The 27,930-nt window shown below is 36.1% G+C and overlaps 1 protein-coding gene across 1 annotated transcript in view; it reads right to left on the bottom strand.

Moving 5' to 3' along the window:
* Window positions 1–27,930, bottom strand: part of LOC150093744 (dynamin-1-like) — a 300,405-nt gene that overhangs the window by 105,899 nt on the left and 166,576 nt on the right. The window contains exon 10 of the mRNA XM_090412966.1: window positions 14,271–14,329. Within this exon, the coding sequence (XP_090269092.1) occupies window positions 14,271–14,329 (59 nt within the window). The remainder of the gene's footprint in view (window positions 1–14,270; window positions 14,330–27,930) is intronic.

Genomic DNA, 27,930 nt, shown 5'->3' with positions numbered 1-27,930 from the left:
GTGGTCATTGAACAATCCCAGAATGTCCTCTGCATCAGTCACTCTATTCCCATTTTTATCCCACAAAATCATTCTTCCATAGTCATTTCTGTCCACATAGCTAAAAAATTCCCTAGGATTTTCTTTGGATTTTAGGGCCTACCTCCTCTCATATTCCAGTTTAGCTTTCCTTACCACACTAGTCACTCTTCTGGCCTGTGTCTTATATTCTTCACGCATCCTCTCTTCACCTGTCTCCTTATATCTCTTCCATAGCCTCTTTTTCACATGCAATTTCTGTTTGATATTGTATGTCATCCACTTTACTCCAAATTGTGTCCTCTTCTTCACTTGTGGTATACAACTTACCATTGCTCATCATGACAGAAGGAATATTATTATTATTATTCCGTGGAACCTCCAACGAGTCCAAAGACTCATCGAGGGAGGGCACCTGCTCTACAACTCTCCGTCTCCACCACTCCACTAACCGCAACTACCTTCATCATCTACACCAGTGCCATCTACTGCTGACCACCACCACCACTATTTTCACAGACAATCACAAACATTCATGCCCACAGTGGGATTCTAACCCACAGCCTTTTGGCTGGAGAGCAGATATGCTAACCACTTGGCTAACCAGGCTGGAATACCATTAGGAACAAATGACTTGTTCATTTGTTCCTAATGGTATTTATTTATTCATTCCTAATGATATTTATCCATATTCATTCATTGTGCTACTAAGTTATCCAGGATTCTTCTGATTTCTTTCTGTTGAAAGCTTAGGGGGAGGGTTACAGAGAACACTTCTGGATTGGAAAGTACTTTGTCTTCTTCATCACTGCAAGAGAAGAATGATGCTAGTGGGTCAGCTTTGGCTTTGGGTGAAATATACTACTTCTATTTAGACATGAGAGTAGTGCAAACATCGATTTGCAAAAGATATGTTTAGTGATCTTGCCAAGAAACTAGAAGGCTCAACTGCAATTTGAACAGGAAACAAGTTTTTTTTTCCTGCATTTGGCACTTTCAAAATCAGATTATATGAATATGACATTCATTCATTCATTGTTATTATCATCACACACTCCATGGAGCCTGCATACTCATCATGAGAGGGTCATTCAACTGACATCATTTATCAAATCTGATGTCAGTTGTCATATTTATTAAAATCGTATTTGTTAAAATTCTTAACACCACCTGCATTAAAAGCATATTCCAGTAACAGATTCCATATATCCAAAATTTTCCAGTAAAATATACTCTTCACACCCTTCTTCACCACACTCCCACACAACTTCTAGGGGTGGCCTCTGGATCTTCCTCTCTCAGCTACTTTTTTTTTTTATAATGCTCTCTTATTAATCTGATAAAATCCCCTCACTAACTTAAACATCTATCTTTCTCTCTCTCCCATCTTTTCCTCCTATCCACATTCCTTAAAGTTCTCTCTCTATACACACACAACATTGAAGAGAACTGATATTATCTAAGTCACTTGTCTCTGAACCTAGTCCAGTATTTCTGCATCACAACAAAACCCAGGTGACCAAATCTGAGCACAATACTCCAAATGTGGTCTGATCAGTGTTTTTTTTTTTTTTTTTTTTTTACAGCTGCAAATGACCTCCTTATCCATACATATCAGTGTACTTCTTATCACAGTGGCAATATTATTATTATTAACATCTGACCTATAAGAAGTCAGAGATTCATCATAGGAAGTAGACACTATCACAAAGCTCATCCAACCATGCCATAAACTGATTCAATGTTTACATTTAAAACACACACACAGGCAATGCAATCCACTAACTATGCAAACCATTCTCTATGCAAAGAACCTTTTCCTCATTCCTCTGATCACACCCTCCTTATACAGTTTCCAGGGATAACATCTTGTTCTATCCCCTCTCCCAATCTATGAAAAATTTCTTCCATGTCAACCTGACAACAATCCCTAACTAATTTACATGTGCAGTCATAATCCCCCTCCTCCTATTTATGAGGTTTTGCAATTCACATTCTTTCAATCTGTCTTCATACTCAACATTCCAAAGACCACTGACCACCTTTGTGAATCTTCTATTGACCCTTTATAACATATCCTCATCACCACCAGATCTATGTACAATAATCCATATGAGGTCTTATCAAGGTCTTATACAATGGAATCTTTATTTCTGTGTTTGCAATAAATCTAGATTGTAATAAATCTTTATTTATTACAATCTGGTCATTGAATAAAGATAAAAAAATTAATCTTTATTCAATGACTAGATTGTACAACTTGTGCAATCTAGTCATTGAATTACAGGTCTTGTCCACCACAACTCCCAGATCTCTCATCTCCTCTACCTGCTTTAAAGCTTCCCCACCAAGTATATGTTTTGTATCCCATCATTGCTTACCAAATTTCAAACCCCTACACTTCGCAACATTGAATTGACAGTTCTGCTAACTGCCCATTCATACAGTCTATGCAATCCTCCTGTAAGGTAATAACATCGGCTTGATTCTGCACTAACATTGCTCTGCCCCAATTTTGTATCTTCTGAAAACAGCTGCATATCACCAGTTAAACCTATCACAATATCATTAAGCCTCTCTGACAGCCAGTTACCAATCCAACTCACTACAACTGTTATCCTATCACATCCCTTCCAGTTTATTTAACAGCTTGTTGTGTGGAAATCTATCAAAAGCATTTGCAAACTCTAAGTATACCACTATATATATATGCATCTCACATATCCAAGACTGTCACCTTGTTATAGTACAAATATAAATAAGTTAGTAAAACATTATTGCTCTTTAAAAAAAAATATGCTGACAACCACAGAGAATACTTCTGTTATCAACCCATTTCTGTATCCTAGTTCTCAGCAATCACTCCGATACTTTCACCACAGCTTTATAACCTATTTATGCAGTGCAACAATTTACCTCCTTTCCATGTTCTTGGAACTTGTGCTGTCATAAGACTCTTTTTAAACACGCATGCCGATGCTACTGCCAATTCCCTGGAACATTCCCTTAAGATACGTGGTCATATGTCATTAAATTATTATTAATATAATTAACATCTGACTTCCAAAGAGTCAGAGACTCATTGTGGGACGTGTCCTAAACTGATTCAATGCATCTACACCCACACTCAGGCAATGCATTCCACTCACCAACCACTCTCCACACAAAGAACCTACTCCTCACTCCTCTGTTCACACCCTCCTTATACAGTTTCCAGCAATGGCCTCTTGTTCTACTCCCCTCTCCCATTCTATGAAAAATCTCTTCAATATTGACCCAATAACAACCCCTGACTAGCTTATATGTCTCAATTATATCTCCCCCCCTTTTCCTCCTATTCACGAGGCTCTGCAACTTAAATTCTTTCAATCTATCCTTGTATTACACATTCCAAAGACACGACACTGACAACTTTTGGAAATCTTCTCTAGACCCTTTTCAATATATCATCACCATGAAAACCAGGTTACCAAATCTGTGTACAATAATCCATATGAGGCCTGATCAAAGCCTTATACAATGGAATCATATACTCTCAATTTCTGCATGTCAGGGTCCTCTGCATCATTGCCATTATCCGATGTGATGTCTTCACAACTTGTGCAATATGGCCCCTAAATTTCAGATCCTTATCCACCATCAACTCCTAGATCTCTCATCTTTTCTAATTCCATTAAAGTTTCCCCACCAAATGTATACCTCACATCTCATCATTGCTTACCAAATCTCAAAACCTTACACTTTGCAACACTGAACTTACAGTTCTGCTTACCTGCCCATTTATGCAATCTATACAGGTCCTCTTGTAAAGCCATAACATTCGTTTTTCTCTGCATTGCTCTCCCCAGTCTTGCATCATCTGCATATCACTAGTTAAACTTAACCCAATATCATTAACATACAAATTGAACAACAATGGCCACAAACCTGACCTCTGCAGAACTCCACTAGTGACCTTTCTCTCTTGGGATACCGCATGCCAATATACAACTTTCTGATACCTATCCGACCATCTGTTTCAATTTATATAAGAGCTTGTTGTGTGGCAGTCTATCAAAAGGCTTTGCAAAATCTAAGTACACCACTGTATATGCATCTCCCCCTGTTCAAGGTATTTGTCACCTTGTTATGGTACAGAAGTTAGTGAAACATAATGCCCCCTTAACAAACCCATGCTGATAACCACAGTACTGCTGTTATCAAACCATTTCTGTATCTTACTTCTCACCAATCTCTAGAGGACTTCACTACAACTCCATATATATACAGACTGGCCTATAATTTGAGGCAACAGCCTTATCAATACTTTTATGCAGTGGAACAATTTCCCTCCTTCCACTAACCTTGAAACCTGTCGTGTTGTAAGACTCTTATTAAACATTAATAATAAATTTAGTTTAATCCTTTATCCAAGTATTAGCAAACAAAGTTTGTGCCTGAAGATACTTCAAGACTGAGGCAACCTATAGCAAAGGTGGACCAAGCTATCTCAGTATCTCCCATAATGCAAAGCACATCTCCTTGCAGATATGTAAAATGCTGTGCATTAAGTGAAGGGCCACTACCCAGACCGGTTTCGACCTATATTGCGGTCTCGTCAGTGGGAGTCAGGCCCAGAAGTGGAGGTACCAAGGCAGAAGCAATGGAGAGGTCATCTTTACCTATATCAGTTGCCAAAAGGTGTATCACCTTATTATTAAATTATTCTGGATTCAGAGAAAGATGTTGAAAGTTTATTTTCCACTTGGTTAGACTATAATAAATTGAGTTTAATCCTTTATCCCAGTGTTAGCAAACAAAGTGTGCTTGAAGATACTTCAAGACTGATTTTGCAATATACTTCATATTGCAATATTTGCAATATATAATTTGAAGATACTTCAAGACTGATTTGAAGATTTTGCAAAGCCTTAATGCATAGCATTATACATTATTTAAATTAAGGGGATATTAAATCCCATATAAATAATGTTCATATTGCCGAAATGAAGCCTATTGGCTCTTTATATTTAAGTAGCATTATACATATCCACAAGGAGATGCCCTTTGCATTATTATTATTATTATTACTCCAAGACCTCATGGAGTCAAAGACTCATCTGGGAGGTCCTATTATCACACACACACATATCTCATCATACCGTGTCTTAAACACACTCAAACTCCTTGCAGACACCACACTCTCAGGCAAGGCATTCCAATCATTCACAACTCTGTACAAAAAAAACCTGCCTCTCACTCCCCTACTCACACCCTCTTTATACAGTTTCCAAGGATGACTTCTGGTTCTCCCCTGATCTCCCACTATTCTCTGTAGAACTTCTCCACCATTGATCCTATTACAACCCTTTACCAACTTGTAGGTCTTTATCACATCTCCCCTCTTCCTCCTGTCCACCAGGCTCTGCAAATTACATCTTCTCAATCTTTCCTCTACTCGACATTCCATAGGTCAGAAACTACCTTAGTCAGTTGCCTTTGGACCCTTTCCAACATCTCTTCATCCTTCTGGAAACCAGGTGACCAAATTTGGGCACAATAGTCCATGTGTGGCCTAATCAAAGCCTTATATAATTATATTATGGGAGATACTGAGATAGGAGTGATGATAGCTTGGTCCACCTTTGCTACGAGTTGCCTCAGTCTTGAAGTATCTTCAGGCACAAGCTTTGTTTGCTAACACTTGGATAAAGGATTAAACTAAATTTATTATAGTCTAACCAAATTGAAAATAAATCTTATTAAACAGGCATGCTAATGCTGATTCCAATTCACTGGAACATTCTCTTAAGATGTGTGGTGATATGTCATCAAATCCTATTGCCTTATTGACATGAAGGTTATTTATTTCCTCAAATACTTCCTGCTCACTCACAATTAAGCCATTTTCTGATATGTCCTCTACACTTAATTTCCTCATGATTCCACCCTGATGGGGATGAAACACCCTTATAAATTGATCACTGAATGCCTCAACAATGCCTTCTGCAGCAGTTACCATTCTACCACTTTCATCCATTAACTTCATCTTACCATGTGACTCTTCATGTGACTGATTATTACCATTATTCATTTTGTACTTCATCCAAGGTATTTTCTTTTTCCAGATTTCAAGCTTAAGCTCCACATTAATCCATTTTACACCTACCTTAGCCTTTTGGCCTTTGGTATACATTCGCACATTGATGCTGTTATGTATTTCTTTTCCATTCCTATGCAGCATTTATTTCCTTCAACTCCTTGTTCCATATTATAGCTCCAAGCTGTCTCCTAAGCTTATCATAATCACCAGCCTTATAATTCCACATATAATCTTTCCTCACAAAAGTCTGCATATGACTAACCACAACACAGGTAATTACTTTATGATCACTTTCACAAACTGGAGGAAAGCATGAAACTCCTGTAACAATTACATCCTCTGATGTAATGTAATCTAATGTAATCTTGTTCCTCGCATGCCATTTATATGCTGCCTGAGATAGTTATCTCTCAAGAGAGCTAGACATTCATTTGCTTTATTCCCAAATGCTATCTCTTCATTCCAATCTATACCACCATAATTAAAATCACCCATAATAATTATCCTTCCTAATCCAAGGAAGGGTTCACTAATCCAAGTTGTTTATATATTTCTTCATCACCACCTTACACATTCCCAGGCCTATAGCAACATCCAACTAAATAGGTCTTCCTCTCAACCTCCATCATGTTACACTGCACTGCCTGATAACCATTGCCACTATTTCTCCCTTTCATGTCTATCTTATGTGGACTTAATTCCTCTGCTATCAGCAGCAAACGCTATTTCCTTATTGATAACAAACTTATTTTTTTCTTCATAAACCTTCTGACTGCTCACAAATTAAGCCATTCTTGTCTATGTACTATATACTTGAGTTTTTCATGATTTCACTCTGATGAGGATGAAATACTCTTATAAATTGCTCAACGTATACCTCACCAATGTCTTCTGCAGCAGTACATTCCACCATTTTCATCCATTATCATCTGACCATAATCATTTTCCTTCTACATGCCATATCTGAAAAACTCTCTAGGGTTTTTCTTGGCCTGATTTGGTAATTTCCACATACCTCAACGATGTCAGGTCCTGTCCAGTCTGGACAAGTCCTCACCTTCCTGACCTGCTCTTTATACTCCTCATGCAATTGATTGCTACCATTATTCATCTTGTGCTGCCTCCACAGTATCCTCTTCTTTCAAATTTCATGCTTAATCCCTTTATTCATTCATCTGATACCTACTTTACTCAGTCTTTTGACCTATGGAATACATTCACATATCAGCGTTGTTAAATATTTTTTGGTCAGTTCTCTCATAGCCATTATCTCCTTCCTACTTAACACCTCATTCCATGTTATCACTCAAAGATGCCTCTAGCCATGTAATTCCACATGTTTTCTTTCCTCAAAGAAGTCTTCCAATGGCTAGCCACAACCCAAGTGATCACTTCAATCACGTTCTTTGATGAAATGCTCAGATCTAAATCTCTCGATCCTCATGTGCCCTCCTTTACATCCTACCTAGTCCATGTGGTTAGCTGAGTGGCAATGTGCTTCGCAACCATTATGTCTTGGAAAGGTGTGTCCTGGGTTCATTTCTCATCGCTGATGTGAAGAGCTTAAGGATCTTTTTCAGACATAGCCAAGTTAGCCAGTCTTGGGCGTGGACAGCAGGGTTTTTTCTCCCCAGTTTATCCGGGGTTTTCCTCCTGCAAGCAGGCAAACCGGCCCCATGAACACACATGGATTACAGTCAGGAATACTTAAGACCCATCATAGGCCTGATTCATCAGCTATGCTAGACCCGAACCCAGATAAAATTAGGGAATGAGATGGTGCTGCACTTCCCCATAAAAAGTGCAGCACCATCTGCACTTCCCCTGAAATAGTTGTCTCAAGAACTGAAGAAATTCATTTTCCTTATTCCCAAATGCCATCTCTTCATTCCAATCTATATACTGCCATAATTAAAATCACCCATAATAATCAGCATTCCCTTGTCACTAACCCAAGTTGCTTCTACATTTCTTCAGCACCACCTTCCACATTCTCTGGTGTATAGCACCATCTGACTAAATATCTCTTCCTGTTAACCTTCACCTCACACTATACAGACTCAAAACCATTGTCACTATTTACATCTCAATTTTGTGTGGACATAATTCACCTTCTACCATCAACACTTTCCCTCCCTTCCTGTCCTTTCTCTATCCTCATGAAAAACAACACATTTGTATTCTCATCAAGATATGATCCATGATCACCCATATTTCAATTATTCCAAGAATTTTTGGCTGAGGAAATCCAATCAATGAAACCATTTCATCTTACTAATTTCTGATGCTCCCAGCATTTGTAAATAAACACAGAAACTCACATTTAGGTCCATAACTGGTCCTGTCCATGCCACTTGTAGGTTTTGATTTCCCCATGCCTAATCATTACCAATTGCATTTTGTCACCACTTAAGCTATCTATCTCTACAGATTCAGCTACATCTCATACATCCCATTCTTGTAGTAACCATTACACACACACACACACATTCACTACTAATTTCAATATCCACTCTCCTTATACTGTGTCTCCCTGTCCACCCTGATTCCCTTCATTTCCAGTCCATCTTATATTCTCATTCTATATCATTATCACTCACCTCATTTACAATAACTTCAGTCTCACCAGTTTTGCTCTCCTGATCTATCTCACACCAATTCCATTCAAATACAACCTTCACTTTTGTACATTTCCATCTTTCCTTCAAATGCATCCTACACATTCACAAACTCCACTCCCTCTCCTCACAGAGCTCTGTCAACATACCATTCAAGATCCCTGCTCTTCATCTTAACTCACCATTATAATATCTAGGCAACACACTGACTACCCTTCCATCCACACTGATATTTTTCACTCTCCTCAACAATCTACTGATATTCATTTTTACATGCTCTTTATGTCAAAACAAGTCATTTGTTCCAAAAACCACTACCAGCTCACTCGCTCATCTGCTTCTCTTATCTAATGGATTAATTATCCTGCTAATTCTCCCTCCTAGAAAACATACTTTATGGAATTTCTCATCTACACATCTCTAAATAATGGACTCTCCATACATCTCTCTTCTTAAATCATTCAACATCTTTTTTTCTCTGCTTTCATTCATTCTAACCTTTTGTACTTGTTAATTTTTATCCACCAAACCTCTCATCTCATGATGCATATTTTCATTTCAGTTCTCATTCTGATCAACTCATTTTTCATGACTTGATTCCTGGCAATTACACTATCTCCCACTCTATTATTTGGTTCTTTCATTTTCTCATTCTGACATTGCTTTGCTTTCACAATGTCACTTTCGCTTCTGCTATATTTTCTTTCACTTCTTTAGTTCCAATCACTTCCATTTCATGATTTATGCAATCTTTTGCTCCTGCAATTGCTTCCATTCTGTGATTCACCTGGTCATTTGTTCTTGCAATTATGCACTCCTTAATTCCACTGTCATATGAAAAAGGCTGCACATGTGATGTGAAGTCTTTGCAATCTTTAATCTCGTGCACTTCATGCATTATAGTTCCATCAATATGATTACACAGCCTTATATCTTTGCATACTAAAATTAAGCATGTTGAACTTATTAATATTAAAACTAAAGCCCTACTCATTTGCCAAGCAAAAAGTCTTAAAATCTTCCTGAAGGAAATTATTATTATCTGATCTCCATGGGGTTAGAGACTCATCGTGGGAGGTACACATTATTGCACACAATGCTCTTCCAACTGTGCCTTAAATGGATTCATTGTGTCTACATTCACACCACACTCAGGCAATGCATTCCATTCACCAACTTCTCTCCATGCAAAGAACCTGCTCCTCAATCAAATGGTACACCTCTGACTCTTTCACTTCCAATTCTAATCATTTCCTTCTTTCAACATATTGAAATACATCATTTACACCAGAGCGATATACAGTGAAGTGATTTTTCAATAATTCCACTATATCCTTTGCAATGGTCACTCTGTTACCATGACTATCCACCAGTGTCAACCTGCCACAATTATTCTTCTGGTTGTTTGCTATATAGCAGAATTACCTTGAATTATTCTTACTGACTGACCAACCTCCTCTCCTACTACAGTTTTTCTTTCTTTACCATGCTTGTCACCTTCCTAGCCTGCACTTTATACTCATGGATCTGATTGCCACCAGCTGTCTAGTATCTCCTCCATAACGTTTTCCTTTCCAACAGCTTAATTTCACTGTTCATCCATTTCACTTGTATTCTATTTATTTGCTTAACTCTTGTATGCAGTTATACATTGCTTATGTTAGATACTGCCTTACAAATTCCTATGTTATCAGCACCTTTCCTGCAGAGCTCAAGTACCCAACGTATTGATGCCAGTTGACTACAGAGTTTCCCATAATAACCCACCTTATAATTCAACACATATCTTTTTTTGGGATAAGCTTTTCTTGTTTCACAGCTTCCAAACAAGTACCTCATGATCACTCTCACCAACTAGCAGTACTTTTAATACCTGATTAACAGCCACTCTTATGAAAATATAATCAAATCCAATACTCTAAAACCTCTGATTGCTTCTGTCATATGTTGCTTAAAATATTTATCCCTTAGAAATTCAAGAAATTCACTCTCCTTGTTTTCATACACTGTCTTCTCCTTTCAATCAATGTTCCTGCAATTAAAGTAGCCTATTAGAATAATCTTTTTTCACATGCCCAACCAATTTGTCTAAACATTTCACATTCAGTATTCTTAGCCTACAACAATGTTCCATTGATATCCTAGTCTGTTTATTATTATTATTATCCCACTTTCCCTTGCATGTTAGACTCAATGGATCTATCACAGCCAAGTAACTTGGTCTCTTCAAAACATAATTAATGCTCTGATAGGTGGTTCCATCTGTCTAGTGCATTATGGTAGTAATTGTCATATATTTTTCTGTCCAGTTTGCCTGTTTTGTGGGGTGAAAAACCTGAGTTTCTAGGAAGAAAAAAACCTAGGCATATGAGAATTCCAACCCAGATGTTTGAATTAAGTTTCTTCACATCCAGATGCCTGATAGATTCAAATAAAGGGTATCATAGAAACAGCCCAGCTTCAGAGATTATTATTATTATTAGTATTATAATAAACATCCATGGAGTCAACAGATTAATGTATGACATCTCACTCAACAAACAACATGCCATCATGGTGAACCTTAAACTCATTCACAATGCTAGCATTTACAACACATTATGGCAATGAATTTCACTTGCCAATCACACTTCATATAAAAAATTCACTCCTCACTCTTCTTCTTCATCACATCACTACAAAATTTTCAGAGATGACCACTCATTCTTACTCAGTGACCATCTACTCCATGTAAAAATTCCATAAAATCCTTCACCAACTTAAACAAGTATCATCTTATCTCATTTCTAATCATCCATTAAACACTGCAATTTACATTTCCTCAACCTCTCTCTCATCCACAGCCAACATTCCAGAGTGTTGATATTGCTATCATTGCCTAATGCTGATGGGCAATGAAAGCAACATCATCACCACTTTAGCTGTTCTTATCAGTGTACTCTTCTTGCCATAGAACGTGCATGGGTATGTAGGAAATGCAATATTCTGATGTACCATGACACTTGATTAAATGAGTTTAAATATGAGGATAGACCATAGTATTGTAACCGACAAGGCAGATGAAGATTGTAGAATGTTCAGAGAGTGTATTGAAGTGAAAATGATGAAAAAGTTTGATTAATGATAAAGCAGGTGATAATGATATTGAAAAACAGAGGGAAATTAATGATAAAGTGGGCAATAACGATGTTGAAAAACAGAGTGCAAATAACGTGCAATGAATTTCACTCAATCACACTCCATATAAAAAATTTGGAATATGGTGAGCATGGTTGATAGCAAACATGTGCAACTCATGATAAAATAGCAAGAGTGAATTATAGCAAAAAAAGGATGCAAAATCTGAAATCTGTGTTGACAATAAGGCAAAGAGATAAGGTGGATGCAGAGTGAAGTGACTAGAATAGAAGATATGTATGGAAGAATGAAGAAGACCAAAACAAATGATTTTGATATGTAAATGGTAACAAAAGATCCATGAGTGATGTTCTATGGCCATTCGATTATTAGAGAAGATGCATAAGGTTTGTTTTCCTAGAGGTAAAATGAGCAGAGTGATTGGAACACTGGATATGAGAAGTAAGTAAACAAAGAGGTGGTAGCAGTAGTAGGAACAAATGATTTACCTGGAAACAAGGATAATGTAAGATTAGATATAAGGAGGTTGTTAAGAAGTATAAAAGATAACAGTGTGATTGGAAAGGTAGTTGCTGTGTTGTCCAGGTATGACAGAGATGAGATGAGGCAGAGAGCAAGAATTATGATTGATACGTTAGCAGAAATGGGCGAAGAGAAAAGAGTGCAGTTTGCAATGAGTTTTAAGGAAGAATTGAACTTTATAAGTATGATGGACTGCATTTGAATGGTTTTCATATGAGTCATTTGGAGAGACTACTGCTAGTAGGGAGAGAGTACTGAGTGCAAAGAATGAATCTGAACAAGTAAAAAACAATGTGAAAGTAAGGAAGGAGAGATTGAAGTGGAGCTCATGAATGAAGAAGTGGTAGAATGAGAGAACAAGTGTGCAAGACAAATAGGGAAACTTAAGGTGGACAGGGGAACACAGCATAAGAAAGGTTGATGCTCCAGGATGAGACTACATGTGCAGACAAAAAAAGGAAGGCGATGACCAGGGATGTACGGAAAACAGATCTGAAGAACATTCTGGTATGAGTGAGGAGAAAAAAAATAGCTTGAAGAAAGTATGAAGTCATCTAATAAGTGGTATCAGTGAAACTTGTTATAAATCCATGAAGGTGCTGTTTTGTTTGTATATGAATGTGAGAAGTATCAGAAGCAAGGGAAATGAAATAGTTGCATTGAGTTTGTTCACCCAAAAATTATTGCCATAAGTGAAACATGGTTGGATGAGGACAACATCCTTACAGGAATAGAAATAGAAGGGAATGATGTATTTAGTGAAGATAGAAAGTAAAAAATGGTGGAGCGCTATTGATGATAGTAAAAGAATTATCTCCAAACAAGGTTTGGAGATAATTCTTTTACTAGCAAGGGAGAAATAGTGGGTTTGAGCCATTATGATGTGAGGTAGAGGTGAAAATAATGAAATACGACACTGGATGTTGCTATATAACTAATCTGGAGGGTAGTGATCAGAATATAATGCTAATCTGAAGGGTAGTGACCAGAAAATGCATAAGCAAATAAGCCAAGTAAATGGGAAAAGGGTGATCATTATGGATGATTATGGTGGTAGTTAGTTATGGAGATATAGCATGATGGTGATTATGAGAAGCTCAGGAGACAGCTTGCAGGTATAGCATGTAGCATGGAACATGGTATGATCAATGCTACTTGGGTGATATTCAAGAATCATCTAATAAAAGCAATGTCTTAAATGTATTCCAAAGGTCAGAAGGCTAAATAAAGTAAGTATGAAAAATGGACAAATGAAGAGATTACGTGTGATATATATAGAGTAAAAAGACATTACGGAGACAACAGTAAGAGGAGTGGTAATAAATTGCATTAAGAATACAAAGAACAGGCAAGGAGAATGACTCAGTTGGTAAGGGTAGCAAAAGATCAGTATGAAAAGCAGTTAGCCAATGAACCCAGAAAAAATCCTAGAGAGTGCTATTGATATATAGTCAGCAAAAATAAGAATAATTACAGTAGGATGGCATCTTGTGTAGCAGTTACCAATTTACCGTCTTCATCCCTTAACGTTATTATTACGTGACACCTCTAGGGAGTCCAAGGACTCACCGAGGGAGGGCACCTACTCTGCAACTCTGTCTCCACCCAATTCTTTCTCCAATTACAGTCATCATTTACACCAACGCTCTACCGCCCACCACTACCAGTATAAACAATCGCAAACATCCATGCCCATGACGGGATTCGAACCTGCAACCTTTTGGCTAGAAAGCGAATATGCTAACCACTCAGCCAACCAGGCCGGCAATCATCTTACTATATTCATTCTTAAGTAAACATAAAATCTTAGAATTAAATTTCTTACAGTGATAAAGTGCTTAATGTTAATATCTGTTTAAAATTTCTTAGGAAATTAATTTAAATATGCATACCTGATACCATTTGCATTCACAATTGCAAAAACTAACTCTTTTCTCTTCGGCTTTACATTCTGTCGCAAAGAAAAAAAAAAAATATTTATTCATCATTATATATATATGAAAGAATGATCACTGACTCAGATATAAAAAGAATTGAATGACTAAAATCGAGATTTAAGTAAAAAGGATTTAATATTAAAACAAGACTAGTTTCGGCTTGTAACCTTCATCAGGTGACATTATAAAAGAAAGAAAAAAGAAAAAACACTAAAACACTGAAGCTTAAATAAACTATGAACAACATAGAGAGTCTTTATACATAACTGACATCAAAACATTGTGGCTGTATTTAAATCTGTTCTTTCGTTTGTTGTATTGTTGGGAAAGTGCATGCTAGTAGCATCTCGTGAATGCCAGTACATGATTACAGCTGAATGACTATCTGGGAGGCTGTAGCTCAAGTTATTATTTAGATGAACAGGATTGAAGATGATTTCTCTAGATTCCACGATTTTTCTCTCTAGTTCATCATTGCAACAGAAGATGTTAGTAGATTTTTCCCAGCAGACTGTGTGACTTTGGTTATCATCATTAGGTTTAGCTGAGAAAAGGATATGATTTGATAATGCACTGGCTCGCTGTCTCTTGTAAGTAATGTCCCTCATGTGTTCTTCCATACGCATTTCGACAGATTTGTCTGTCTGCCCAAAATAAGGAATATCACAATCACACAATATTTTATATACACCAGGGTATTTGAGTTGATGATGACCAGGTTTTGGGTGGCTAATTAAGGAACGGATCTTTGGAAGTGGAGTGAACAAGATTCTGATATTGTATTTTCTTAGAACTTATGCTAATTTATGTGAAACAGTACTTATGTAAGGAATAGATATATTGCCTTTGAATCTATTTGTTTCTTCTGAGTGATGTCTAGGAGGATTAAGAAGGAATTTGTTTTCTTAGAACTTATGCTAATTTATGTGAAACAGTACTTATGTAAGGAATAGATATATTGCCTTTGAATCTATTTGTTTCTTCTGAGTGATGTCTAGGAGGATTAAGAAGGAATTTGTCAATGATTTTCTTGGAATATCCATTAACTTTGAAAGAAGTTTTGAGATGGTTTATTTCTGTAAGAAGTTCATTTGGGTCATCAAGAAGAGAACGGACTCTATATCCCAAGGTGGAAATTATTCCAAGCTTATGAGGAGGGAAATGATGGGACTGACTGTGTAGATATCTGTTGGTATGTGTGGGCTTTCTATATATCGATATTTTGAGTTTACCAGAAGAGCGGGTCAGTTTGACATCAAGAAAAGGCAGGGAATTATCGGTTTCAAGCTCGGCAGTAAACTTAATACGTTGATGTCGGCTATTGAGATGTTCGAGGAAAACCATAAGGGAATCATGTCCATGGCTCCAGATAATGAAGACATCATCTACATAGCGTTTCCAAACTTTAGGTATTAAAATAAAGGAAGAGATAGCCTTGGTTTCAAAATCCTCTAAGTAAATATTTGCAAGTACAGGGGATAAAGGATTACCCATAGCCAGCCCATGATTTTGCTTGTATATATTATCTTGAAATCTGAAGTAACCAGACTTGATGCAATGGGTAAGCAAGGCTAACATTTTTTTGGATAACTTATCCTTGAGTAATGTTAGGACTTCATCTGTTGGGACATTAGTAAACAAAGACGTTATGTCCAAGCTAGTCATGATTTCATCTTCATTAACTGTTATATCCTTGATCTATGAAACAAATTCTGTAGTGTTCTTGATAAAGGATGGCGACCTGCATGAAAAACTTTTGAGGTATTTGGCAAGATATTTTGAAAGGTTGTACGTCGGAGAATTGATACCTTCTACAATGGGGCGTAGTGGGGTGTTCTCTTTATGGATTTTAGGAACACCATATATGCAAGGAATTAACGGATGGAGAGAGCATAGAGATAAGCAAATGTTTTGGGATAATTCAGTGATTGTTTTTAATAAGTTGTTTGTATGTTTTTGAAGTTCACGAGTTGGATATCTCTCGAGTATTGAGTAGGTATCATTTTGTAGTTTAATTCAAGCATTTTATTCAGGTAATCTTCAGAGTTGAGGATGACTGTTGCATTGCCTTTATCCGCAGGAAGGATAATTATATCTCTGTTGATTTTTAAACTTTTAATAGCTTTGCGTTCTGTTAAAGTAATGTTATCTGCAGGTGGTTTTGCATTATTGATAATAAAGATTGATTCAATACGTAGAAGTTTTGCATCTTGTGAAGGGAGAAAAGTAGCTTTTTCTATTTTTGTAAGTAGCGTCTCCTTTGGTATAAATTTTGGGGAAGGAATAAAGTTTACACCTTTACTAAGGATGCTTTTTTCTTCATCTGAAAGTATATAAGAAGATTTGTTGATAACGACTTTGTCAACATTGATGTGTGGTTTTGAGAAGTTCCTATTATTTTGTATTCTTTTTAATGTTTCAAATTTTCTTATAAGATTTACTTTGTTATTATATTGTATTGTGGCTGCTTAAGATTCACAGTTTATATTAAATGTTGTTCATAGTTTATTTAAGCTTCAGTGTTTTAGTGTTTTTTCTTCTTTCTTTCTTTTATAATGTCACCTGATGAAGGCTGTTATAAGCCGAAACTAGTCGTGTTTTAATATTAAAACCTTTTTATTTAAATCTCGGTTTTAGTCATTCAATTCTTTTTAAAAAAAAAAAAAATATATATATATATATATATATATATATATATATATATATATATATATAAGGAAAGTACTTAAAACTTCGAAAAGTTTAAGAGATAAAATCAGATTTTTTTTTTATAAACTAACAAATATGCTTTAAAATTTCGCTAGTAATGCACATTAATAAACAAATATTAACTTTAACTAATGTATTTATGATTATTATTGGCAGCCCTCCATAAATTCAATAGACTCACCACAGAAAGTTTCACTCAGCTGTCAACATGTCTGTCATTATTATTAACATCTGACCTTCATGTAGTCAGAGACCAGTCATTGGAGGTAATCGCACACAAAGCTCATTCAACTATTCATTAAACTGATTCAGTGCATCTACATTCACAACACAGGCAATGCATTCCACTGACCAACCACTCTCCATATAAAGAACTCTCTCCTCACTCCTCTACTCACACCAGTTTCCAGGGATGGCCTCTTGTTCTATCCCCATTTCCTATTCTATGAAAATTCTGTTCCATGTCAACCTGATGACAATCCTTGACACTAGTTTATATATCTCAATTACATCCTCCCCCCCCTTCTATTTTCGAAGTTTTGCAATTTACATTCTCTCAATCTGTCCTTGTACCCCACACTGGAAAGACCACCGACCACCTTTGTGAATCTTTGCTGGATCCTTTCTAACACGTCCTTGTCACCATGAAAACCCACTGACCAAATCTGTGCGCAATAATCCATATGAGGCCTGATCAAGGTCTTATACAATGGCATTATAACTCTTTATTTCTGCATATCAGGATCCTCCATATCATTTCCATATCCAATGGGAAGTCTTCATAACTTGTGTAATATAATGCGGCCCCTGAATTTTAGGTCCTTGTCAACCACCACTCCCAAATTTCTCATCTCCTCTACCTCCTCCAGTAATCCATCCGCTATTCTCTACATAAGACTACTTCTCACTTCACATATTTGCAGGTATGCCTCTTATTCATCCCTACTCCCATGTTTTGTATAATACCTTCTGTATTAATCCTCTAAATTCCAATCAACTTAAACTCTATCATATTAACTCTTCTCTAACTAAACAAATCCACAAAGTAATTAAACGATAAATCATGTAATAAGTTATTGAAAATACAAATGAACATCAAAAACTCCTAAATCTAGCTCTTATCAGTTAAAAAAAAAAAAAAAAAAAAAAAAAAAAAAAAAAAAAACCTTTTGCTTTACTTTTACCACTAATCACTCTAGAACAGTATTTCCCAAAAAAGTGGAGCATACGACCCACGGGGGGATTTGAATATTTTGGGGGGGGACAATTAGAAAATGATGTTGCATTCATCACCTCATCACTGATGTTCAAAAAAATCACTATTGTCGGCGATAAATTGTCAATGATGCAACCCTGACTTTCTGAGAAAAAAAGCTGACAACAGTACAGCAGTCAACATAAATACAGTTTCAAGAAGAACTCTCAGAAAAGCAAAATGATGAGTCTATTAGAACTTTATTCAACATAAAAAGAACAATGGCATGGCTTTCTGACAAGACAGAAACAAAATTCCGAAATTCAACTAGTTTTGCAAAAAATTATTGTTGCCCTTCCCGTCATCATATTTAGTTGAATGAGGCTTTAGTGCTGTAAAATGACTTGTTACTGGAAAAAAAAAATCATCTGGATATCACAAACCATGGGGATTTGAGATTGAAATTGACTAAATTAGTACCTCAAATAAAAACTCTCTGCAGCAGACATCAAACTCAAGAATCACATTAACTCTGATTTTATTTTCGTGAGTTCAGTTCAATTTATGTTTTATAACATAAAAAGTGTAATATAAAATTTATATTCATTGAAGAAAGTCAAATTAAAAACAGTTTTACCCATGTTCCATCTTTAATTGAAGAACCTATTTATATTATACTTTTTCAGAACTTCGCTGGCTATTATGCTAGAGGGGGGCATCAAAATCTTTGATTTTGATTAAGGTGGGGAATGATCCAAAAAACGTTGAGAAACACTACTCTAGAAGCTTTAAAATATCAAAGATTTAATATAGTATATAATAATAAAATGATGTTGATATATATATATATAATTTCAAGTACATTTATGCAATAAATGCAAAACAGCTATCTGAAAATTGAAATCTGATTGTATAAAGGCCAATTACAGAAAACTCACCTGCTGTCCAAATGAAAGGGTGCATAACTTCATTCCTTGCAAAAGGCATCAGATGCAACTTTTTATCACCCTGCACTTATGCCTCTCTCATCCAGATGGAATCATTACATCACTTAAAGATAAAGATCTTATCCTCCAAATCCTGTGCAGACAACCAACTCCAACCATTGCATGAGCTGAGAAACGGTGCACTATATGTCCACTGTGGCTTTGTTGACAAAAAAAAAAAAAAACATCAGAAAAAATCTATGTAGCTCAGACACATTTTCTGGTCCCAATTATACTGATTTATGCTCCGGAACTAACACCTATCCTATATTATTATTATATTATCTGTAATCTTTTATAATCAGTTGGCACTTATCCCATGTATGAAATCAAGTATATACCCAACATATTCCAAAAAAGGGGAGACAAAAAAGCTATTGTTAAATTGTCAACCAAATGTTATCTCCTTAATCCTCACTGCAGTAATGGAGAAAGGTCATCAATAGTCAATTTCTCCACCCTATATAGAGGCCTATCAGTTGATCAACGACAGCCAACATGAACGGGAACATTAAAATGATTAACCTACATCACTGGACACATACCATGGAAAGACCTTAACCATGCCTTAACCTAGTCACATTCACTGCTACCGAAATGCAGCCTGCCTTTTTTTCCCCCTCATAAAAGGAATCTTAGCTCATCTACTCTTACCCACAGTAACACAAATCACTAGACAAGATCCGATATCATTTCTTGGACTGACATTTACTTCCATTTACCTGGAATAAACATCATATAAATAGTTTCTTAAGCCCTCTAAAAAAATAGGCATTCTCTTTCTGTTCAATATTTTTCTTTTTTGCTCATCCAGTGCTATAAATCTCAAAATTTCCATTTCTAATTAGAGTAACATTCACATGTTTGGGATGATGCAACCAAAATATACCTAAAAATTTTTGATGCAATCTAAAGGAGAACAATTTGGCTCATAGATAATCTCTCTCACTGACTCATGTCGACCTCTGTCTCACAGATGCACTGTATCAGCTCTGTGTCTTTTCTACGGGTACTTCCGTGGTCACTGCTCCACTGAAATGCAAGCCAAAATTGCTCTGCTTTCTATCAGAGCCATCAAAATAAGAGCAGCAGTTGTCCAACACACTCCTTTTCAGCCCATCTTCAAACACACCAGACTTGCTCATCCTCATGTACCTCTTGTCCTCTGGAACACCCTTCCTCATGAGAAGTTTCCCACCCACAACAATCTCTAACTCTTCAAGAAAAATGTCAATAGATTTCTTCTTTTTTTTTTAACAAATAGGAGGACTTTTTTTTATTAACTATATAAATAATTAGAATATATTCAACTTGTAGATTTCTAAACTAAATTTATTTTTTTACATTTCACTCCTCACTATCTGACAGCATTTTTACAAAGATTTACAAGGAGTATACAAAAAGTTCTAAAACTGTACAAACAGCTGTTATTTTCCAGACTGAAAGACAGTGAACAGTCATTCAGTCACACATATCATTAGGTACATTATGTGCAGTTTATATATTATTTTGTAGGGCTTATAGATGATTATTAGCACAAGAGATGCCTTAGATGATTATTAGCATAACAGATGGCTTGAATGTTATATACATAAATTAAGGACTTCCAGATATCATGAAATATAATTCCTTGTGTAGGAAGTTTTCGGTATTTAGACCACATATTAATATAAAGAGTTTATTAAAAATTAAACAGTTAAAAAACCCAACAAGTTTCATGCATTGTAAGACTTACATCATCAGGGGTAACGGTATATAAAATTTTACACAACAAAAGCTTATTGAGAATTAATTATACATATTAGATACTGATTATAACTTCACAACTGATAATTAATTGAGAAACCAGAATCCAAATGATATATTTGTTACTGTATGCATGTTGGAACATTGCTAGTTGTTGTCACATTCTGTGGTTCATCTGTGCTATATCCAAGGTCCATGTCAGTCAAATTTTTGATCAAATTTTTACACAACAAAAATTTTTGATGAAGGCTGACAACATTTCATGTAAATTCAAGCGTTGATTTTTATTGCAATGGGTAGGGATCCTGAGCATTTGTGCAACTTCTTTAAATTTTCTTGTGAAACAGTTATTATCAATATATGACACATGTTTGTCTGTTGCCAGAGTACTCGATGGCCAGTATTGTCTGTGTGGAATGCTAAACCTGATTTGTGCTTCCTTCTTTTTTCGACATCTTTTACATATTCAGACATTCAGATCTCTACCAACCTTCCCATCTGGCCTATATAAGAAATGTCATAAGAGCAATGAATCTCATAGACACCTGGTTTTTTCATTGGGTGATGTGGTGTTTTGGCAAATGTAGGAATCTGGATTTTTTTTGTAAAGGTAGAAAAGCCACTTTTATGTTGTACTGTAGAGCAACATAGCCAATTTGTCTGACATTTTTGATGTATGGCAGTATGATTGCATTATTGAAATCTTGTTAAAGTAAGGGAGTTGCAGGAAGTATGTTAAGAATTTTTTTGATCGTCTTGGGTTCAAAACCATTAAGTGTGAGGTTCTGTGCCAGGTAGTGTAATTCTCCATTTCTTTTAATTTGTGTGCTAGATATATCGTATGCCCTGTCTCACAAAATTTTAATTATGCCTATTTTTTGCAATGGATCCATTACAAAAATAAAAATCAAGGCTTGATTTTACATGAAGTGTTGTCAGCCTTCATCAAAAATTTTTGTTGTGTAAAACTTTTATATACCATTACCTATGATGATGCAAGTCTTATGACGTATGAAACCTTTTGGGTTTTTTAATCGTTTATTTTTAATAAACTCTTTATATTAATATGTGGTCTCGATACCGAAAACTACCTACAGAACTGCTTAACCACAGAAACCCATCTACATATAATTCTTTGCTTTTTGTTTAATGTGCCATTTGAGTGAATCAGCTCAAAAGACTTTTTGAACATTCTATCAAATGTGTTTTCTTCTATGTAAGGCATGGGAAATGGCCAGCCTGCAGTGTCAGAATGTGTGCACTAGACCATGTTTTTCTTATTTTCAACATTATCTAAGTGCTCTTGCTTATTGTGGCTGTTGTAGACCTTTCTATAGGAACAAGGGATCTTGTATACTCTTGGGTGTTTATAAAATGGAATGTTGTCTTTAGGAAAGTAGGAAGCTTTGTAAGTGTTAACTGGCCTGAAGACTGTTCTGGTATCAACAGGTTTTAATACATGTGCTATTTCCCTTGACATGTTGCCAACATATAGTAAGGAGCTAGTGCTTGTGTAATTGACTTTAGATTTGCACAACTGTGGAAAGGATACAAAGACGGATGACAAAGATGGTTTCAGGACTGTACAAGGATAGTTATGAGGATCGGCTGAGAGAATGTGGACTGCAGAGTTTGGTGGATAGAAGAAGGAGAGGTGATATGATTGAGACTTTTAAACTGTTGAGAGGTGGTTACAGGGTTGACACTGGGGAGTTCTTTCGCTTGGTTGATCAGCGGGAAGGAGTGATGACAAGAGGCCATCCCTGGAAGTTACGAAAGGAAACTGTGAGCAAGAGGGTAAGGAGTGGTTTCTTTGTGTGGAGGGTGGTTGAGCCGTGGAATGCATTGCCTGATGGAGTGGTGGGAGCGAGAACGGTCAGTGGGTTTAAGGAGTGGTATGATAAACTTTGTGTTTCTCAGGGGGGGACCTCCCCTCGATGAGTCTTGACAGACTTTATGTCTTAGAAAGGACCTCCCTCGATGAATCTTTTGACTCCTTGGAGGCCTGAATAATAATAATAATAATAATAATTTGTCAGAAAATAATTTTTTGAATAACTTCCTTGAGTAAACATTTTGGAGAAATTGGCAAAATGGGATTTGAAGTTATTCTTTTTCTTTCATCATTCTTGATTATATCTAATGCTCTGTGTTTTAAAGTGTAATAATACCTAAGTTTTTGTTGAGAATGGTGAAATGGACTTGAATGCAAATTTTATTTTGCCAATTTTTCCAAAATAACCTCTTATTATTAAAAAAATTGTTTTCTGACAAACCATCCCATACAAGTCCAGAAATCAATTGCAAAGGCACTAACTCCTTACTTTACATTGCCGACATGTCAAGGTACATATATTATTATTTCAGACTTCCATTTAGTCATACAACTCATTGCAGGAGGGCCATCTTAGACAATATAAAGTCTGTCATACCTAGGGTTACCACATTCTAAAATGCCAAAATGATGACACCCCATCGCCTGACCAACTCATTCCGGACACAAACATAAATGCATATGTTTGAAATCTTTACCTTTGTAAGCTTTTCATTAATTAGATCTGATGAGTATGCTTATTAGAACACACAAAAATATGAGATTTTAAGTGTCATCATAAGTCTTATGAAACAAGAGTAGGCCTACATGAAAAAGAATTAGACTTATCACACTACATACATTACTTTGCAGCCCATGCATATTTTTCACTAGACCTAATTTTCTTTAGCAGTTCTTTGTTTCGACACAAATAGTCGAACATATTTTTACATGTAAAATGTCTGTAATTAAATTTAACTATAGCAAATCCTTTCACAGATTCTATGGTGAGTCTATTTCTTTCCATTATTCCATATTCCAGATATTTTCATTATCAAAATGCGGACATGTCTGTATAAATGCTGATGTATGGTAACCCTAGTCACACCACTCTTTAAACCCATTCACAATCTATTAGGCAATAAATTCCATGGTCAAACCACCCTCCATGCAAAAAAGCCACTTCTCACCCTTCCACAAACAATGTAGTTTGCATGCTCTCAGTCTATCCTCATAACTAAAATTGTAGAACACTGTCATTTTGGTTATCTGCCCCTGTAATCTTTCCAGGTTACTTTATCCTCTTCAAATCCCAGCCAGATCTGGGCACAATAGTTCAGATGTTGCCTTTTCAGGGTTTTATACAATAGAATCACCACTCTTATCTCTACTGATCAGAGATCATCTCTTAGCATTGCAGCAGTCCTCTGAGTTGCCCTCACCACCTTTGCAATATATATGTGTCCTAAACTTCAAATTATTATCAATGATCACTCCAACACCCCTTGCCTCATTCACTTCCTTTAGTAGAGATATGTCAACAGGATACCCATCTGTGGATTCTAAATTTCAAGACTGGATATCCCTATTGATATTCAAATCCTATATCATTGCATAAGCATTTGTGGAGTGAAATGTTTTTGTTCATATTAATCCACAATTACAGAATCAGATAGAATAGTAAACTACTTTTATTGATTTCTCCACTAGTTTTGTAAAAATCATTTGTTTTACATCATCAGGAGAATAACTAAAAACAGGTAAATAAATTAAAGATGCCAAGAAATTATATTCTCAGAATGCATAGCATTATACATGTCTCTAAGGATATGTGAATTGCATTATAGGATACTAAGGGAATTGATATGAAGTCATTAGCCTCTATATATAAGTAGCACAGTCGTGAAGTTACTTCACTTACAAACTTTGTTCGCTTACACTTGGATAAAGGATGAAACCAAGAATATAATTTCTTCGCATCTTTAATTTATAGTATAACCAATTGAAAAAAATCTTTCAAAAATAAAAACAGGTAATGAACGTTAACAACAGAGAGCTCACATTTGCTATGTGACATTGTTTGCTGGCTCATGTACTGCTGGCAACTATGCACATGTCATAATGAATTAGAAAAGACCAGACCTCGTGTAAACATCATCCCTTGCTTATTGTTACATTGTAGATGATGTTTTATCATTTCAGATGATTTTTTGATTTTTTGAGAAAAATGTGTAATTTATGTGAAGCATTTTTGTTTGATGCCATATACTTGATATTTTGTATATGCTAGCAGTCCTGACTTGTGTTTTCTTTTATTCTCAATGTCTTTTAAGCATTCAGATTGGTATAAATCTCCTGATCTACCTGTCTGACCTATGTAGTGTAAACCACAACTACAGCTAATCTTATAAGTACCTGTTTTTTTAAGAGATGAATGGGGAGATTTCATGTAATTAGAGATCTCACTGATTGGATAGAAGGCAATCTTTATATTTTGTTAACACAGATTCCTTGCTATTTTATCTATCTGATTGTGTGTGTGTGTGTATATATATATATATATATATATATATATGGGCGAATTACCTCTTTTAAAGTATTGGTTTTCATGTTCATCCAATGGTTCAGAAGGTTGACAGAGGATTTTTCTGATTAATGTTCTATTCTAGCCATTCTCTAGTAGGATGGAACTTAGAAATTGTAACTCTTGGTTTCTTTCATCTACCTTAGTGGAAATTCTGTAAGACCTATTGCATAAGGAATTGGATAATGCTGTTTTCTGCACAGGTGGTGATGGGATGTGGTATGTAAGTAACATTTGGTGTTTGTTGGCTTCCTGTAAACTGAGAAATTGAGTGTGTTCCGTTCAGATACCACCTCAATAAGTGTATTCAAAAATGGCAAAGATCGATTTACCTCTAAGTCCATGGTAAATTTAATTTGAGGAGGAAGATTATTATTATGATGATGATGATTCAGGACTCCATGGAGTCAAAATATTCATTGTATAGGAGGCCCACGATAAAAAGCACAAAGCCTATCATACCACTCCTTAAACTCAGTATAGTAAAGAAACCACTCTTTACCCTCTTGTTCACAACTTCCCTTTGTAACTTCCAGGGATGGCTTCTTGTCCTCACTCATTCAAACCAAACAAAAGGACTTCCAGTTGTCAATCTGGATGTTCAACAATTCAACCTCTCAACAATTTAAAAGTCTCAATCATGTCACCTCACCTTCCTCTATCTACCAAACTCTGCAGTCCACATTCTCTCAGCCTACCCTCATAATTAACATTGTACAGCCCTAATACCATCTTTGTTATCTGCCCCTACATTCTTTTCATTGTTAATTTATCCCCTTCAAATCTGGAGGAATAAATTTGAGACCAATAGTCCAAGTGTGGTCTGATCAGGCGTTACAAAATGGAATGACAACTCTTTTCTCTGATGATCAGCTTCCTTCTCAGTATTGTCTCAGTATTGCAGCAATCCTCTGAGTTACATTCTCCACCTTTGCAAATGTTCTCTGAATTTCATGTTTCTATCAATTATCAACATCATATTACCTTCCCCACTTCTTCCAGTACAGTTCCTCCAACAGACTATGCAGCCTCTCATCAGTGCATTCCAAACTTCAAGACTTTACATTTAGCTGAATTAAACTGAAGTCACATTCATTTGCTGATTTGCCCTGTTCATTCAAATCCTCTTGCAGGCCTGCCGCATCAGTACTATTACTAATAACCTATCCTAGTTTCACATAATCTGCAAACAACTGAATATCTCCCTGCAGTCCATTGACAATGTCACTCATATAAAGAGGTCCTGTTATTGAGCTCTGAGGGACCCCTATTTCTAACCTTCTGCTTCCTTGATACTACTTCCGCATACACAACTCTGATACCTATCAGATAGCCAATCCCAAATCCAGTTCCCTAACCTGACATATAAACCCATGTGCTGCAACTTAAATATCAGCTTATCATGTGGTACCCTATCAAATGCCTTTGTAAAATCAAAAAAAAGGCAGAATACTCCTTTCTCTCATCAACCACTCTTGTCACTTTATTATAAAAGGCAATCATATTATTAAAACAAGAATGCCCCTTAACAAATCCATGTTGACTCTCCTCAGAGATAACATTACTTTCATCTGCCTAATGCTGTAAATGATCCTGTACTAATTTCTCCAAGATCTTAACAATTACTGATGAAACACAAATTTGTCTATAGTTTGACACTTATGCAATAGTATCTTATCCTCCTTCTATTTCTTAGGCACCCTTCCCAAGGCCAGACATTCATTGAAACTCCAGGTCAGCAGAGCTCTCAGTTCTTTAGAACATTCTCTCAAACCATGTGGTGAAATTCCATTCAGTCCCACTGCTTTGGCATCCAGAGTACTCAGTATTTGAAACAAACTCTCTTCTTACAAATCTAAACCTCAAACTTGCCCTGTCCCTCTAATATTAAAACCTACTTCTCCAGGCTGAAATACACTATTAAAGTGTTCAATGAACAACACCACTATGTGCTTTGCATCAGTCACACTATTCCCATTTTTATCCATCAATGTTATTCTTCCACAATAATTTCTCCTCCTACTGGCACATAGTAAAAAAATATCTTAGGATTTTCTTTGGATCTTGCGGTGAATCTCTTCTTATTTTAAGTTTTACCTTCCTTTCTATACTAGTCACTCTCCTAGCCAGAGTCTTATATTCTTCATGCATCTGCTCTCCACCCCTTTCCCTATATTTCTTCTATAACCTCTTTACCTGCAGTTTCCTTTTGATATTGTTTGGCATCCACTTTACACCAAATTGTGTACTCTTCTTTATTTGCAATATACAACTTGCTATTGCTGCTAATATTCCTTCACAATTTCCCAAGCACTGATGCCATCTTGCATTTCCAATTCCTCTGTCCATGGAACTGCTCCAAGCTGATATCTAAGACTACTATAGTCACCTGTCTTATAATTTCACATATATATTCCTTTCTCTTTGATACTCTGTCATGTCTATTCAGCTTCAAATCAAAATCACATGGTCATTCTCTACAACTGTGGGCAGAGATGCCTTCTCAGTTATAATCAGATCTTCTGATGCTATGACCAAATCTAAAACTCTTGAACCTCATGTTCCTTCTACTACATGTTGGC

This window comes from Typopeltis vanoorti, chromosome 23 (genome assembly GCF_054136105.1).
Source record: "Typopeltis vanoorti isolate ZY-2024b chromosome 23, IOZ_Tvanoo_1.0, whole genome shotgun sequence".
Classification (NCBI taxonomy): domain Eukaryota; kingdom Metazoa; phylum Arthropoda; class Arachnida; order Uropygi; family Thelyphonidae; genus Typopeltis; species Typopeltis vanoorti.
The sequence above is the reverse complement of the archived record's forward strand: the minus strand, read 5'-3'. Positions and strand labels throughout refer to the sequence as shown.